This window comes from Parasteatoda tepidariorum, chromosome 1 (genome assembly GCF_982258835.1).
Source record: "Parasteatoda tepidariorum strain Cologne lab strain chromosome 1, Ptep-v5.0, whole genome shotgun sequence".
Classification (NCBI taxonomy): domain Eukaryota; kingdom Metazoa; phylum Arthropoda; class Arachnida; order Araneae; family Theridiidae; genus Parasteatoda; species Parasteatoda tepidariorum.
This window is the reverse complement of record NC_141755.1, coordinates 74,186,937-74,206,191: the sequence shown is the minus strand read 5'-3', so window position 1 is coordinate 74,206,191 and position 19,255 is coordinate 74,186,937. Positions and strand designations below refer to the sequence as shown.

General features: G+C 29.7%; 1 protein-coding gene across 2 annotated transcripts in view; it reads right to left on the bottom strand.

The window, feature by feature from the left end:
* Positions 1–19,255, bottom strand: part of LOC107456830 (uncharacterized) — an 82,523-nt gene that overhangs the window by 9,960 nt on the left and 53,308 nt on the right. For both annotated transcript variants that reach the window (XM_087166881.1, XM_016074793.5), the window contains exons 2-5: positions 9,748–12,242; positions 5,268–5,360; positions 2,404–2,490; positions 196–337 (exon numbers count right to left, since the gene is read on the bottom strand). In XM_087166881.1, the coding sequence (XP_087023007.1) occupies positions 196–337; positions 2,404–2,490; positions 5,268–5,360; positions 9,748–11,673 (2,248 nt within the window). In that variant the 5' untranslated portion in view covers positions 11,674–12,242. The remainder of the gene's footprint in view (positions 1–195; positions 338–2,403; positions 2,491–5,267; positions 5,361–9,747; positions 12,243–19,255) is intronic.

The following is a 19,255-nucleotide window of genomic DNA, read 5'->3' as shown; positions in this document are numbered from 1 at the left end:
TCTTACAGTTCCATTAACATTTGAAAAAATTTTCTTTTCATAAAGGCAAAATAGTGGCAAGCAAACAATTTAGTCTTGCTATCATCTTTAGAACTGAAATTCCATGCCTTCTTAAGACTAACAAAATTCTTATTTCTGAAACGAAAGGTTTTCAAAAATATTCATTATTTTACCACATATTGTCATTATACTTACCATTTAAAGTGTTGTCAAAAGCATAAAAAGTAAATGAAATGTTGGAAAGGTGCACTTCAGGGGTTGGATGAATATAGATAAGCTCCAATGAATGTTTATCAGCTGCGTCCACTTTAGATTTTAGCTCGTCACTCAAATAATTCTACAAAATAATATTTTTTATTTTAAATAAGTTTTAAAAAGACCTGCTTTATGAAATTATTGATATTAAAAAGAAAGTATATTTTAACTCATTGATATTCAGTATAAAATAAGTAGAAAAATTGCAATTATGCATAAAAAAAGTCAATTTTATCAATGTACCACAAAAATGAAAAATTGGTTACGTTACTGTTAATTGGAATGAACAAAAAGAGAAAATTTCAAATAAAAATTAAGAATTTAAGATTTAATAAGTTTCATTAACTATGCATAAGCTGTAAGTAAATAGAACCGGTATTACCCAATATAAAATAAAAATGCAAAGGAACAATGCAATTAAAATAGCTTTAAATACTTTAACTTGCAGCTAAGGGTTGTCTAATTGCTCAATGAGCATAAAGTATTCTTTGAAAGAGTAAAATAGAGAATTGAGTTACTGCAAATGCCAAGTTAAACCAGGAAGGTAGAGGAGGGAGAATGCAGGAAGATTGTGTTTATCCACTGATTTTGGTTAGATTTTACAAATTATGAAATTTATTATTGTTAAAAATTCTATCTGCAGACAGCATTTTTTAGCCTACAATACCTTTAACTAGTTCAGAAATAATATGAACAACACAAACATAAAGCTTAAGATAGAACATAGAGAGAACAAACACAATATTAAAAAAAAAATTGAACAAATTAATTAAAAAAACAATTAAGACTATTTTGTGTGCAATATTTCAATTTATATACTATTTCATGTGGTGAAATGTATTAATTTATAAAGTATTATTTAAAGTAGAAATTTTTAGCTAATTTTTGAACTTTAAATAGGAAGATTAATATTATGGCTAAAGGATTAACAAAACAGAAAATTTAGCATTTGATAAATGTTCACATTATCTTGGAATAGGTTTTTATTAAATTTAGATTATACTTCGGCATAAAAAAAACTATTATGCAATAAAAATATGATATTATATCACAGAATAATTTATTAAATAAAGATTGCAAAACTTTATAAAAATTAATAAATCAATTATCTCTTAATTTGCTGCATTGACAAAAGCAAACTACTAACATTTGTAAAAAGTAAAGCATTCCCATCACAGCCTATTGTGAAGATGAATGTTGAACCTATCAATCTGAATCTGGTTGGAATTCGAGCCACCATAGGGAATTGAACATCGGCTCTTTACAACGACAAAGCTCAGTACCTTAGCAACTGTCTCTTTGCCACTCCTACTAGCATTTGAACTCGAACTTTATCAATCCGTAAATTTAAAGTTTAATTTTACTAGTTTTCATACATTTTAATAAATTAAAAGACATTATACAGAGTTAAATTACAAGAAATGATACTTCTTGAAATATATAAAAGATACGGGCATGGCAAACTCGTTTGTAAAAACAAAATTAGTACAAAGAATCAAAAATAGGGCTGAAATTTTTTTTTAAAGCGTAATGTTAAAACAATGTATAATATTTATGCTTGTAACTTTAAGTACAATAATTCATGATGTTAACAATTAACACAAAGGTAAAATGTAATTAACTTATAAAATAAAGTGGACATAAGCAATTATATACTTGCATTATTTGTATAGTTCATTGTTAAGGCGGGAATTATATTAATCAAAGCAAAAATCTCGCATTATAGCTTTACTTTTGCATAAAAAGTGAAAAACATGAAACAAAATTGTTGTTTTAATTTTTTTTTCACATCTACTATTTAATCACATAATTTTTCATATTTACAACTGCAAACAGACTCCATGTTTTTTTTTTAAATTTTATATACTAATTATAGTATATTTCAACTGTTTTTATAGATATTTCAATATTTATAATATACTAATCTAAACTTTAAATTTGCTAATCTAAACTATACTCTAATCTAAACTATAAATTTGAAATTCATATTTATATACAATTTTGTAGAATATTAAATAAATTAATTTAAAAAATAAAAAGAATTTCACCCTTTTTGGGTGACATTTAACTAGTTAGAGAACACTTGGCCATCAAGCTCTGCGGTTGACGTGTCAATAGCAATACTAATAACAACACTTTTAAACTTACCTTAGTTCTATTTCTAAAATCTATCTCCAAAACATTTTGCATCCATTGATGAATTTGAGCTACTTTTTCATTTACTATGTCATCGCTCTAAAGAATAAAGAATGTATAAGTTAATCACAGGTTAATTCTAACTTCTTTATTATAAATTTTTTTTCAAAATTTTAATATTAATTACTCCAAGGGAGAACAATATTTCTACGGCTATTTATTGATCAGCTAATAAAGATAGAAGCATAATTTGCAATCATATCGCTCTTTAACAACTAAAAAGTCTGTAACTGTATTGAAATAAACATGCATTGATAAACTATTAAATACTAATTAAATAAATTATTAGACTTTAACTATAGTTCCTAGCTCTTTTTCGCTGCTTGATAGCTAGCTAGGGATTTATTTTGAAATCGGCATTATTTCTAAAATATGGGTTACTCTACGGCAGGGACTGTCTTAATTATAGCTTTTTTATTCAGGTTTTTTCATGAATACATAAAACTATAATAATAAATTCACATTTTGTACTAAGGTATATCATCTATAATAGGCATAAATTATGAATTATTTTTATGACTAAGATATTGCTAATGCTGAGAGGGAGCAAAGAGAGATACAGCATCAATCAAGGAGACATCCAAAATGACTTAACTTATAACTTATTACAATTTTTAATAATGAAATTTAACTTTTGAAGAGGTAAATATTGGCTTAAACAAAATATTTCGTAAAGAATAAAAATATCCAGATATGCTATGAATGACATTATATAAGATAAATATAATAATAGTTTCCCATACTTACAATTCAAATATTCATAACATTAAAAAAAAGAAGGACAAAAGGCTAAGATATTTTTATTCTTAGAAATTAATGTTTACTTTAGAATAATTCTTAGTTTCCTGTAGAAATTCAACATATGGATTTTAGTTTCTGTTGCCAATTTCTTTTTATTATTATTAAAACTGGTTTATTATTATTAAAACTGGTAAAACTAACATAACCTCAATCCAGAAGCTTTCTCTAGGCATCCCAACACCTTTCTTCATGCTGCAGATACAGGACAAAATAATTGTCTACATCTACACAAATAACTCAATAAATGGGCTACCTATGGGGGGTGCTCCACTATGACCAGTCATTTAAATAGTATTTGTAAAAGAAGAGTAAAATAAATAGGTAAAAAAAAAACTGGGCACATTAGAAATCACAAATTAAAATTTAAATGGGAAAAAAATGCTTTCAAAAACTGACGGATTTCGATTGAGGTTCAATATTATTTGAGATTATAAGTTAAAGGGGGTTCATAACCACAAGCAGTACCACCTGATTAATAAATTAGGTGTTGAGAAATTTCGGTCTTTCTTGACCTCGATAATGATTAATCTAAATTTGAAAACATTTCTTAGATCAATTCTGAAATATATATTAATTGTGGTCATTATGGAACACCATTTATAAATAGCAACGGAAGTCGGGGGTCTATCATATGTACAAGATCTATTCATTAGATACATACTAGATGCAAAGGATTGAAAAAAAATATACTTTTATCCAGGGCTCGAAAAACCGCCCGTCCTCGGCGGTCAAAAATTCCCCGCAAACAACAAATTTCTCGAATCAAATGTCCGCGCGGACGGCTATTTTCCCGTTAATGTTCGTGATATATTTACAATTTTTGTTATCTTACAAGAGTTTAGCGCCTCATTTCTAAAATGACCCTCTAATCTCGAAATACAGCAACATACTGCGCATGGTGGAATTGATGTTTTCTCTGTCTGGGAGTACTGCAGCGGTTGAAAGGGGCTTTTCAGCAATGAACTTACAAAAAAAAAAAGAAGAAAAAAACACACATTACGTACTGGTCTTAAACAAGTAGTGTCAACAGCAATTATGAACATCTACCTAAATGAAAAACCTCTTTCAGATTTCTGCGCAGAAACCTCTGTAAATCATTGGCTTGATTGTGGAACTGGCAAACGTCGTATTTGATTCATTTAAAAAACGCAGTACCATCGGATAAATTGACATGATAATTGACAGATAACTTGACCTTTGTTATTTAAATTATTTCATTAAGGAAATAAATTATTTCATTAAAGAAATACTAGGTTTTATTATTAGTAACCTAGTATTTCTTTTATTAAGGTATAATGTTATCCTAGTATTTGTAATCCTAGTAACTACTAATTCATTGTGTAATTTACATAATTGTTAGTAATAAATAAGAGAAAATTATATTTTTATTTATTTAGAAGCGACGGGTTAGTTTCAAAGGAGGACGGGTACATTGTTGGACAAGCCGTCCTCGGGGACGGGTAAAATTTCTGAGTTTTTTCGAGCCCTGCTTTTATCTATTTAATACATCTAAATCTACTTTTATTTATTTTACTATATGATAAATGCGAAATAGATTCAAAGAATTAGAAAATCAAGCTAAAATTTAAGAAATTACAAATTACACAAAAATTTGAATCATCAATCATTTTTTTAATTTTAAAATTTAAAAAAACTGATTAAGAATTTCACTTTCATGATACTTAGGTGAATACATTAGAAGCACAACCTTATTCATAAGGTTGTGCTTCTAATGTAGTCTCATGAGTCTTAACTTCATTTACTATTTATTCAAAAGCTTAAAAAAGAATTTTGCTGGTATAAATTATTTTCCTGAGATTTTGCAACCTATATCGTGTTCCAAAAATTAAAGGCAATTTTGTCTTCTTTTTTACTTTTACTTCTTTGTTACTTTTTTTCTTCTAAAAATTATTTATTTTTTTATTTTGGTTATAAGGCAATTTTTTTCTCTTTAATATTTTAACAAGCTGGAATACATGGGTATCATTTATTTCATAAAATGAATGCATACTTACATTATAATTTGATGGCAGCTGTACTACTGAAGTAATAATATTAGTTTTCTGCTCTGTCGTCAGATCTTCGTATTCTCTCTGCAGAACAGGAATCTGAAGTTGTGAGAATAAATTTAACAAAATAATAAATTTTTTTAAAAAAATGAAAGCCATGCTTTCCAAATTCAGTATAAGGGAGAAATTAACTTTATTATTTAAAACGCAAGGCGCATCACTTTCGGAGGTCCAGGGAGGCTATAGGGGCTGATTAAAATTAATTGCCAAAAATAGATGTTTGAAACATTTTGTTTTAGATGTGAGAAAAATAAAATTATCAGCTCCTTTACAGTTAACTTGAAAAGCATAGTTTAGTAAGTTTTTAAAAACTTTTTATTGTCATTTTAGTTTTGTGTCTGATAGATAATTTATGTCAGAAAATGGTCTAACTTCATCTTCGATTGGCATTAAGTTTTACTTGGAGTAGTCAGGAAACGATTGAAACATGCTTTGTCATTCGAAAAGTGCTTCAATTAAAGTTTGATCACTCAATTTAATTGAAAAGTAGTCCGAATATCGATTGTCAATTGTCGACGGTCATAAAACGATTAAATATTGTTTGTTCTACAGCTAAGAACTCCAGATGAAATTTCAGCACTTTCAGATAGTCCGAAATCAATCATAATTTTGATTGACGACAAATTATAATTGGCGATTAATTCTACATTTAGCGATATGAAACGATAGAAACATAAGCTGTTATCAAGCACAGAGAACCAACTTGAGTATTCTAGCTATTAGAAAAAGGAAGTTCAACTGACGATAATGTCGATTTCGTGATAAATCCTGTAATGGTCTGGAAACAATTATTTAGTTTTTTTTTTTTTTTTTTTTTTTGTTAAAATTATAAACGGATAATTGAAAATATTTTAATAAAAAAATTTCTCAATAAAACAAGAAGATCGTGATAAACTGTTTTTCATTGTTGTTGATGCATTATAATAAAAAAGGAAATTCACTTTGTTAATTCTTTGATTAGCTGTTCTCAACAAAATATTAAAAGTTATAATGGTATTTATCTACAAATTATTTATGTATCGCTTTTAAAATTATTTTTCTTTAGTTCTTATTTCATTACAAAGATATTTAATATCCATTTGAAATTATTTCAACTATTTTTTAATTGTTATATTATCTACATTTAACTTTGTCATTTCAGCTATATTTATTTTATTTTTATTATATTATATAATATGTAACAATCGTGACAATTTGGTTCGAATTAAAAATTTTATTCAAAACTAAAATATACATGAATATCAGCTAAGGTAATCTAATAGTGAATAACAACATCCAGCATAAAATTTAAGCACTTTTTCAAATAGAATTGACATGATTGATTAGTAATTGATTAACAAACAAATTATTAATTTTCTATAATAAGACTTTATTAATAAAGTTCAGTGAATCAACTATTAATATAGTTATATAAGATTTGAAAAAGCGCAAAATGAACCAGGAATGGGTACTGGGCCAGGAATGGGTAAAATGCATCCTCTGGTAAAGGGATGTGTAGCCAAAATTTTGTAAACTGCTATAATATATATAGATTATATATAAAGTAAAAAGAAGAAGAAAAAAAAGAAAGAAATTTCTTTTTTAATAGCATAAGGCGAAAATGCTATTAAAAAAGAAATGAACATCAAATGACATAGATGTTTTTCCTTAATGAAAGTTTTTGATCCCTCATTAAAAGCCTTAATTGTTCTTAATTACCATTTCCTTGTTTTGAATTGATTTGTCAATAGATAGAATAATTATAAATGCGCATATTTATAAATGGATAAAGAAGTAGAAGTTTTATCTTCTGCTAAATATCACAAATAATTTTTCCCCTTAAAAAAATAAATAAACTAAAAATAAAAAACATTACCTTGGAGATTCATTTCCTAACTTTATGTTTCTTGGCTTTTAAAACATCTTTTAGAGTGCTAATTTTTTTTTCACAAAAATTTTTTCAATTTCGATTTTACGGTATTTAGCAGAATTTATCGTCTGCTAAAAATAGCAAATAATTTTTTCTACCTTTAAAAATTTTCTAGAGATTTATTTCCTTTCTTTTTGTGTTTCTTAGCTTTTAAAACATCTTTTAAGGTGCTATATTTTTTTTAACATAAAATTTTGTTAATTTTGACTTTAATACTCTCTTATTATTTTTTTACTTCATATATATTATTATTTTCTTGTTGCTTCGGCAAGTTAGCCGTTAGCTCATAAAACGGTCTGGAGAGGGATATATTTTTATTCAACAATGGATAAATGGTCATTATTTAAAGCAAAAAAAGTGAGGTAAAAATTAGCGAAAAAAAGCATTTAAAATCGTAGAAACTTTCTAACAAATTGGAATTTTGAAAAATAAAATTCGTTCCCGTGGGGTTCTTTCAATACCTCAAATTTCAATTCTGTAGTTGAATTTCTAACTTTTGCTCTATTAGTCAATAATCTCTTAGTCGAAAAACATTTAGAGTTTTTGTAGTAACTGAAAATCAAATACGAATTTAAAACAATCTATGATGTTGCTATGATCAAGAGTAAAAGAAAATGTACAATCCCTATATTTTTAACAAAATTTGTAGAACCTAGTCTACAATAATAAAATATTCAGGGATGCTTTTAACAAATGTTTTTTGTTATGATTTATTAATAAGTCTATCCTCAAGAGGGGCGGATCCAGAAATTTTTCCTGGGGGGAGGAGTCATAGACACAGATCCCCCCTCCCACAATTAATTTTTTTATGAAAAAAAAATTTTTTAATATTTTTTTGAAGAAAAAAAAACTGGGGTTTTTAATGCATTTATTTTTTTTATAATGAACAATAGAACAATACATAAATAATTTAAGTATTCAAAATCTTTAAATAATAAATGTAATGCGTTATTTAGAAACCTTGGCAAATCTGTCAATGATTTTTTCAACATCCAAATCAATTTCTCGATGAATGTTTAATAATGAGAGTCCATTTCATCGTTCTTGATTCTGAGTTGCTCTAAGCCAAGTTTTGAGACGTCGAAGAGTTGATAAGGAGCGTTCTGCTGTTGATGCACTAACTGGCAGAGTTATTAAGGCCTGTTTACACGATCCAATTTCTTGCAGGGGTCTGTCCAGACATTTTGTGAAAGGTCCGTTTTTCGTGAAATTGTGAAAAAATTACTCACATTCTTTCAACCAGGGTCCGCTTTTATGAATTTGTGCAAATAGGGTCCGTTATTGCAAAAAAAAAAAAACTTTTTCAAGGAGTTTTTAAATTGTAAAGACATACAAGATTATGATCAACACTGTAAAGTGGTCCGTTAACGGACCCAAATTTCTTCTAAACAGACCCCTGTCTTGAATCCGAGAAATTGGACGGATTTCTCTGACCAAGAAATTGGATGATTCGTTGACACTATCCAAGTTCTTGAATGTCACTGATTCGTTGAAAGAAAAACTTGCGCATGAGCATTGTTCATATTCAGCATTATAAAATAATACTTACATAAGTTTAAAATTACTAAATAAATTCAAATAAAATCATAATAACACAAATAAACCGCAACAGATCAATTTATTTGGACTGAAATATATGAAAACAGACAACAAAACGACATGATTTGCTGCCTGCTTGTTGACGTCACGAAACCTAAGACGCGGATTGGTTAAGGGAGAAAAAACTTGGATGGAAAGTAGAACATGCTCTACTATCGTCCAAGAAGTTGGACCAAGTTCTTGGATGACTGTTTACACGATCCGAGCTCAAAGCAAAACAAGTTTCCATCAATATCAATCAATCTCTGTCCAAGAAGTTGGATCGTCTAAACAGGCCTTTAAAATTCTCAACAACATACTGATTGATGGGTACAAATCGATGTCACAGGCATTAATGATCTTATAAAGATCGTTGGTCCTGCTTCTGATTCATGCTGCCACTTTGCCAGGTGTATATGCCCCATAAATAATTTTTAAAATATTTTATTTCTTTTGTAAACTATTTAAAAATTATTATTTTTATTTAATTTTTTTTCAATTTTGAGGGGGGGCTTAGGGGTCATGATCCCTATAACCCCCCCCCCCCCCGCTGGATCCGCCACTGACAATAATAAAATATTTAGCGATATTTTTTAACAAATGTTTTTTGTTATGATTTATTAATAAGCTTATCCTCAAGAAACAAAAATTACTCGCAGTTGACGAGTGACAAGGAGTAGGGACAATACTCCCTAGTTTTAAATAAAAGAACATTTCTCGCGATTTGCAATGAAATGTGCTCAAAACTAAAATAATTATAAAAATCACCTTAGAAAACTACACGTTGAGTTTGAATGGATAGTTCAAAATTTTAACGACACTATGATAGATTGTATTTTACCTATTTATTCAATATTAAAATCCTATTTATTCTAGATTAAAATCTCAATTAATTATAACTAATTAACCTTTTTAAGAAAAAAATAGAAATATGCTTACCATTTTCAAACTTTTTTCAGTAACCTGGATTTCATGTGAAGTTGAAGTTGTCACAACAATTACTCCGCCAGATGGATTTTCATCAGATTTATCCTTGGAGTTGGTTGTACTAAAAGGTATATGTTTCCCTTCCCTGTGAGTGGCCATGGTAAACAGATTGGAACTTGATGTATCAGTGAGTGTAGTGGTAAAATGTGAACTTCCACTTTCATCAGAAAAACCTTCCGTACTAGTGCTATCTATTTCACTCACAAGAGTAGAATACGTATCTGACGTTTCAGAAAAAGTAGTTTCTATAGTATTAAGACTACTTTCTTCTTCAGTTGAAACCATCAATGGAATATGATTAGACATGCCATCTTGCTCCAAAGTGGTAGTGGATGGTTCACCGCTGGAAGTGGTAGAAGATTCTCCAGCCACAAACAAATGAGTTATGTTTCTGGAGATTGAATTTGATACATTTTCGATAGGATGAAAATAATCTGAAGGCAAAGAACGTGCTGTTTGTGGTGAATCAGAAGACGAAATCTCATTCACGAAAATCGTACTTGTTTCTGTAGTTTCAGGAAAAGATGAAACAGTCGAAGTATCGGCATCAGATATTGTTCCACCACCCTGAACAGAATCGGTAGTTGCAATTGTATCATTTACGTGTGGTGTTCGAAACAGGAATGGTATGGGAGTACTGATACTTGAAATTCTTGATGTTTCGGAAGACAGGTTATATTCCTTATCAGTTGAGCTCATTGCATTTTCTACTTCTTCAGTATTTTCGGTTGCAATTTCCGAATCTGAATTACTAGATGATAGATCAGAGTAATCTGCATTTGAGATTGTTTCGGATGTTTCTTCGGAAATTTGTTCGGTGATTTCAAAAACGTGGTTATTCATGAAAGTTTCTGAATCGGAGGTGCCAAGATTGTCAAAATTCATTTCAGATGTTAGTTCGATGTCTATATTAGTGCTCTGAATATCACTCATTTTGGTAAACCCGGAGGAAAGAGTGGATTCTGTGGTATTGTTTTCACTCATAATATTTATAGTACTTCCCTTCGTTGAGACATCAGCATCAATTGCATATTCTGTAGTTAGAAAAGGTACTGCAGTACTTAAATCTAATACTGTGGATGCAGTTGTTTTCCTAAGTGTATCAGAAGCTGCAGTTTGAGAAATAACCGATGATGGCGAAACATCTTGCTCATGGGATAATGACTGTGGAGTTTCTGATCTTTCATCGAAACGAACGTTTTTTGATGCAGTTCTTCCCAATGTTTCAGTTGAACTAACAATTTCGCTATTTTTAACTTTAGTCAATAGACGCTCCGTGGAAGTACTTTCAAATTCACGGGATTCCGCATTAACAGAAACTTCAGTGGCAAATTTTACTCCATCGGTATTTAAGTTCTTCGGACTTGCAGGAACTTCACTGGTACTCAAGTCTTTAATTGACGTAGTAACTTCTTCAGTATTTAATTCTTTGGGAGATGAAGTTATGACTTCATCATTGTTCGGTTCTTTCGATAAAGAAGTAATGATTTCATCGTTATTTAGTTCCTTAGATGATAAGGTAGTAACTTCAAATGGCTGCAATTCTGTAGATGCCTTATTTAATTCTTCAGCTGATGAAGTAGAAAAGTTTTCAATAATAAGTTTCTTTGATGACAAAGTGCTTAATGTTTGGATTAGATTTAGATCATTGGGCAACAAGGATTCAGCATCTTGTTCGCTATGCGGTGAAGAATCTGTGATAGTGGAAGGATAACTGTTCAGATCTTCATTAACAATGGGCGAACTTTTAAAATGTTCTTTATCATGCGTGTTGCTATGTGCGCTTGTAATGGCTATTGATAATGTAGGTATTGTCGAAATGGGCGATATGTTTGGTTGCGTCGTTGTTTCTAAATTTGTAACAGCATTAGATTCCATTTGTACGGAATTAGAGGTCGTAAGATCAGACGATTGTTCCTTATACTCAGTAGTAGATTGCTGAGTAGTTGATACAGTTGGTTCAGTTAAAATGGTTGAAGAAATTGAGTTATTTTCAGATTGTTTAACCTCAGAATCGAGCTCATTGCCGTCGTGGTGATCAACAATCTCATTGGGAGTAGGAATGGTTTTCAAGGGTGTTGGCAAAGTGGAATGTATTTCACCTAGACTAGCATCAGAAAATTGAGAACTATCAGTAGGAGTTTCAGCACTGATAAAGGAATCAGTCGCTTCTGGAGAAACTTTAACAGGAACAGGGTTCCATGTTATTTTGGACAATGTAGATAAAGTCTGAGGTGTAGTTGCGCTTATGGAACAATTATGACTATTAATACATGTTAAATTATCACTATCAGTTTTTAAGTTTAGCGCACTTTCATTTTCACTAGAGAGTTTGTTCTTAAATTCATTTTCATTATCAAAAGGTGTGACTGTAGGAATATAAGAGTCAGATATGTTTGGCACACTGAAATCATCTGATTTTGCAGGATGGAGTTGCTGAGTTAAAACTGAAATGGAAAAAAAAATTAGTCTTATTTAAAATAAATTTAGCAATGATACATACAAATATTTTTTTAAGCATTTCTTTACATTTACGATGACATGTCGCCCTGTTGCAAAAAATTATGTCAATTACGCTGCTCTGAAATTAATTAATTAATAATTGAGCCTTGACACTATTCTTATGAAAAATGAATCACTGAATTGGAATATTACCTCAGTATTGGCCCATCTTTTTTTTTTTTTTTTTTTAATAATTCTAAAGGTTTAATTTATTGTAAGCGAACATGATCTCAGATCTCAATGAGTCAAACTTTTGAGAGTACAATAAAAAAATATTGCCAATTTTTTTTTTTTTAATTTTTTTTTTTTTTTTGGGGGGGGGGAACAGAATTTTTTTTTTTTTTTTTTTTTTCCCTAAGGATTGCAGGACAGAATCCCTCGTAGACCGTAGACAAAATATATAAAGTAGAAAAAAAAGCGTGAATCTAATTTTTGTAGGAAAATGCTTCAAAAAGACAGTCACATGGCATTTCGTACAAGCCAGATTTTTTCTAATATTTCAATTTATTTATTTTATTACACGAACCAAAATTAAATAAATAAATATCTGAACAAAATATGACTTCTGGTTTAGTAATAAATAAATTTTATAAAAAATAGATATAGGTAAAAGAAAAAAAAAATTTTTTTTTTTTTAAACAAGTCTGAACTCTACAATAAATACGAGTTTATTACCCTGAAAATGAACTCTAGCAAAATTCGCGTTTCGGGAAAACAAAATAATTAAAATAGATTAGTCACAATAGAATAAATCTAAAAGGAAAAAAAAGAATCGCTTATGAATTCTCATTGGATATATTAAAAAAAAAATCTAATATTTTGAATTTCTTTGAATATGTAATTTTCTTCTCTAAGATTATGAGCTCGAAATAATGTATTTAAGGATACAAATAACTCTGATTATGAGGGTAATTTTCTGAAAGAAACTAAAACTGCTTTTAAATTTTATAAATTAAATAAAGAAAACACATAATAGTATAAAAAAAGCAGAATTTTAAAAATCTGTTTTTCGTTTTCAACAGTTTTCGTAAACTTAAATAAACATTTCCCGTAAAAACATATTTCTGAAATTAATTTCGTTTTGAAAACTAATTTTGTATAAGTGTACTTGTTATTTTTTCTTTACTTATATGAATGAAATGGGAAAGAAATTTAAAATGGACATTTATTTTAAGGTCAAGAAGAAAGGAATAAAAAAACAGACTGCACATAACAGTATTGTATATCAGATTAAATAAATATATAAATAAATAAAAACATAATACACAAGACATTGCCAATTCCCCTATCCCATATTATTCTGTAAAATAATAATTTTTCTTCTATTCCTTTCAACGAAATGAATTACGCATGAAGGCAATTGCAAAGACCGAAATGCCTGTATACAGGATGTTTCGTAATCAGAGCTCTTAATTACTTTTCTATCCTGAGTGAAGTATTGACTTGTGGTGGGAACTTGGAGGACTTAGATGGCGGAATTTGAACTCACGTTTTCACGAACACGAGTCCAACGTCCTATCAACCAGGCTATCCTGGACATACATAAGAGCAATATATATACGTAGATAACCCAGGATTGCGTAGTGTAGAAGTAATCCAACTATAATTTGTTTGCATTATGACAATTTGATAGCATTTTTCCATCATTTTTTCCTAAACTTACTTTTTCTTTTAACTTTAAATTACCAATGGAGGAAACAGAATTTGCAATTAAAAGTTTATCCCACGTTATAGCGTCCTCTTAAGTTAAAGGGCTATTGGCTGGTATTCCCCAGGGCTAAAGAGAATAGAAGGGCTAGTTCACTCCGCTCTTAGAGCTGAAGCTACGATTTCCCTCCTCATGACGTCACTGTGTCCACAGATCTCGCAAGCAAAGATATGATAACTTTGCATCTTTCTCTTTGTAAAAATAAGTTAGACTTTTTCTAGTTATTAGCCTTCAAACTTTACGTGATTAACACATTATTTCCGTTCATAAACATAGTTTAAAAAAAACTTTCTTGGTTATTATATTAAAAAAAATACCATTTTAAACTTATAAAAATGTTTTGCTAGTTGGTGAAAATGACACGATAAATACTTTATTTTAAAAAGTTCAGTTTTAACTTTAACTATTAAGAAAAATGAAGGCATATATCGACACTTTTTTTTATCTACATATTCTTTTATAACGATAAGTTAAGTTAAATTTAGAATCCCTGATTTTAAAATATGTCGTTAGGGGCCGTTCAAAAAGTACGTACACAAAAATGGAGAAATTTTAAACCCCTCCCCCCCCTTCGTACATTACCGTACATAAGGTCTTACTCCCCCCCTTAGAGTACGTACATTTTATTAGTCTACCCCCCTTTTTCATAAAAATTAAAATAATTATGTTTTAAATAAAATTAAATATTTACTTAAGGAGTGTGTAGGATAAAGTCAAATTTAAATTTGGTGTATGTTTACAAAGTACGTACTTTGTATAATACCTCCCCCCCCTCCCCATCGTACAAAACCGTACATAATAGCAAATCCCCTCCCCCCCCTTCGGGATGTACGTACTTTTTGAACGGCCCCTTAATAGCAATTTGTTCATACTTAATCATTAGGAAACATCAACCTTAAACGCTAATTACTGAAGCAAAATAATAATTTAGGTTCATAATGACATTAGAAATTTTACAATTGTTTATAGACATTTAAATTTACGATGATATAATTTATAGATATTTAAATTGAAGAGAATATAATTTTTAAAAAAAAATCATAAATATTTTTAGAATAACTATTTTAAAAAATATGTTATGAAATTAGGAGAATTTCAACTAGTATATACTATATATTTTATTTATACTTTTCATTTACATTTTAATTTTCTTTGACTTTATTCATTTCTTAATTCTTTTCACCTGCCTTTCTTTATGAAGTAACGAGGCGGTTTCTATTTAGATAATGAATTTTTATAAAAGTTCTTTACGACAGAATAAACGTATTGCTGTTTTATATTAACTGTGTCATTTCGGAATCCATTATTTACATAGTTGTTCATTTACATTAGGGAACACGCGAAAAATTATACTTTTTCCTTTTGTTTTTGTATCAGAATTTTTGCAAGTTGCAATCGCGCAAACTGGCATTTCGATAATAGTTTTAAATTCTTGTAAATTCACTGCAAAAACTGAGGAAAGTCATTATAGAAAATAACAAATGTCTTAGAATATCTCGCAAAAAGAAATGATCCAATATTAGTTAGAGCTAGTAAGGCCAAACGCTCCGTTCTTGAAGTAAAAGTGCGAGCTTTGCGCCAAAGTGACGTCACTAGAGTGACGTCGGAGGATCGGCGCGGCGAGAGATACTTCAAAGGAGTGAACCAGCCCCTCTATTCTCTTTAGTCCTGGGTATTCCCTACACAAATCTTTTTCCTAATCAATTGTATTGGTTGAGTTTAAATTATACAGACCCGTATAATATACATATTTTCCGCGAACACTGTTGGCGGAAAATGTGTTACTATCACCAAAATAATAATACTACTAAAATTAATAATAATAATAATCCGTCTCTTCAAAGAAAGTTTGTCCTTTTCGAATTAGCGAGAAAAAAAATATTCGTTTTCATCTTTTTTCCTGCCAATAGCAAACGCGATTTAAAATACATTCCATGATTTAAAGACACACATCGCGATTCTTATTTACGCATCTTGTTTCGTATTTTCACGATTTTTTTTATCAAATATCGCGCTTCGTATTCACGCAATTTAGAAGCCACTATTATGATTCGTGTTCAAGTGACTTAAAAATTATACATCGGAATTCGTATTCACGCGATTTTAAAATGAAACATCGGGATTTGTATTCACACGATTTTAAAATAAAGCATCAAGATTCGTATTCAAGCTAATTTAAAATCAAACATCGAGATTCGTATTAACGTGATTATAAAATTAAACATTCAGATTCGTATTAGATTCGATTCAGATTCGATTTTAAAACTAAATGTCGAGATTCGCGAGACTTAAAAATCACACATTGAGATTCATATTCACACAATCTAAATAAATAAATAAAATCTTGCCTCGATATTTTTATCGAAACGTTGATAACATTCTGTTAGTAAATATTTCATTCATTTTTTTCTTTGTGAAACTAGTTACAATGTGGCAGAAAATTTATTGAGATTTTGTGTTCGCAGAAAGTTTTTCATTTTATCCAAGTAAGTCTGCCGACAGAATTCTGGAATCAGAATTAACAGTACCCAAATAGGCCGGTTTAAATAAATTTGTGTTTATTAAAAATTAATTCACTAAATAAAAAAAAGTTTATGTTTGTTTGTCAGCTTCGAAATCTTTTTGAAAATAATCAAATTTAGAGAATAAATTTGCTACGAATTCCAGATTATTTATCCCTTTTTTTCTGATAAAATTATGCCAATACAAATTCTGTGCACAGCATTTTTCGAAAGACTGTTTAGTATAATACATTTGTCTGCTTTTAGAATTTTTTTGTTCAGATTTATTATTTTTTTACAGTTTAATTTAATGAAAACCGATTGGGATGACACTTAAAATTTCAATTGCATAAAAACAAAGATATTTAACAAAAATCTTTGTTTTTGTGCAATTGCAATTTTTGGTGTCATCCAAATCGTTTTTCATTAAACTGTGAAAAAAATAATAAATTAAAAAAAAAATTCTAAAAGCAGGCAAATGAGTAGTTTTAAAGTCATAAAACATAAATCGCATCATATTATTGCTCGACATTTTTCGAAAAAAAATCTATTAAGTTCTAAAAATTAACAAGCACTATTTCTCCGTATCACATAAAGCGACCCTTTTAATTTAATTCTTTTTAAAACAGAATTTAGTACTGTCGAATAATATATTATCATCAAAAGTAGTAGTGAAGAAAACGCAAATCAGAAATTAACAAAATCCAAGAAGGCGGCGACGTTGGAACCCTCTAAGTTCTGCAACGAGAAAAGAGAGAAGATTAAATTATTAATCTAATACTCTAGTTTATTGGCAATCAATGAAATATACACCCATAAAAAATGAAAAGAAAAATATTTATTCAATTAGTCTTATTTAATGATTCAATTAGTCGTAGATGTTTAAAAAAGAATGTTAAACATTTATTACGTACGCCACCTGTTTCATGTCAACTAAACCGGCAATCGAAGGATATGAATAAGATTTAAGTGAGCGTGACTACTGCAAATTAACAAAATCTCCGAGAGGGCATTCTCTTCTGTAGAAATATCAGGGAGGCGGTCAACCAAGAAAGATTTCTTTGATGACTCTTTTTTTCGGGGTCGTAACCCCCGGGGGTTAAGGACTACGGATATTACGCGCTTGACCTACGATGCGTCACCTCAACGACATGTGTATAATCATGGCAGCTTTCAGTCACAATTTGTAGTAAAGACATAAGTTAAATTACTCGCACAAGGCCGTTGTTCTTCGAGGGCTTTATCGTTATATGGAATGCAATTGAACTTCGCTATAATGAACTTGGGATAGAGGGAAGACTTGGTTGTATTGAACTTTTTATACGTCGTTTTATTATTTATAGTGAAGTCATAATTTCAATTCATCAGTACTTTTTAATTCATTTATTCAACTTCAAATTAACAGAAATTGCTCTTGTATGTTTTTTCCCTTTTTTAAACTATAGTGAACAAGTTGTTTAACAGCACATCTTCTTACAACCTCCCTTCCATGTTGAAAAATAAACGAAATCGGCATTACAACATAGTCTGATTTGTTTTCCCTTGAAAAAATGAGAACAAGAAAATATTGAATTCTTTATTAATTGTTGATAAAAAAAATTTGGAACTCAATTTAAAAACGAATTGTTTTCAATAGAAAATCTCTAGTTTTTTTTCTATAGAATGTAAGTTTAACAAATTTTAAATGCTTCTAACTTCGAACACGATGCATCATCCGTCCTTGAAATATGTCACCTTAAGTAAAACTATCAAATTGCAGAATGCATTTGATCTGCCAATGTGCCCAGGCATTGCATGGCGTTTTGTTTACCATGGCGGAGCACCAGGGCATCCTTTCAATATCAGCACAACATACCCCACATAAACCAGACCCTTGCATAGTGCGAACAAGGCAAAAGAGCTTCATGGTTTAGTGGGGTTGTCACCAAATTTTTAGTCTTCCTTCCATTAATGCAAAGCAATGAGAAGCGTGTCTCACCCATCTACCTAAGCCATCTCCAGTCTTAAGATGCCCAGTATCAATTTTTCCAAGACCACAAACACCTTAAAATAACTTAACAAATTAAAATATTATATACACTAATTAATTAGCATATTCGAGGTCACTCCCTGGAACCATTAAGTTTTAAACCTAGAAAGTGAAGATACGATCATTAGATCAAAAGTTATTCAGGAGGGTCAGTTTTTTAATTTATTTATTTGGCGCACATTACCTTACTACAGTGTTTCCCAAACTTATGACTTTTGTGTACCCTTTCTAAATGTTTCGTAACACTGTATACCACTAATAAGAAAATGAATGTATTTTTTACTGTACAAAAATTGCACAAAAGTTTGAAATTACAACTGACTGTTGACACCACTAATTATTAAGTGTTAATTCTGCAAAAAATAGCCAATAGAAAATTACTTAATCGTAAATTTTCATGGCTAGCTCTGTTCTTAAATAAAATTTTATGAAATTTTCGTTTGTTACAAGATATTTCGCATAAAAACGCGTACCCCCTCTAAACTGTTCCCGTACCCCTGGGGGGTACAAGTACCACACTTTGGGAAACACTGCCTTATTAAATAAAATAATCGTCTTTATAAGTAAAGAGTGACAGCCTCTAACAGTTATGTATTTATCGTTAAGAATTAGCCCCTTTTTAAATCGGTTAACAATAATAATATTTATCGCGCATTTTTCTTTTCATTGATAAACTAATTTTTATTTCTTTTAGAGAGTTTGGCAAAAATTATCTAACAA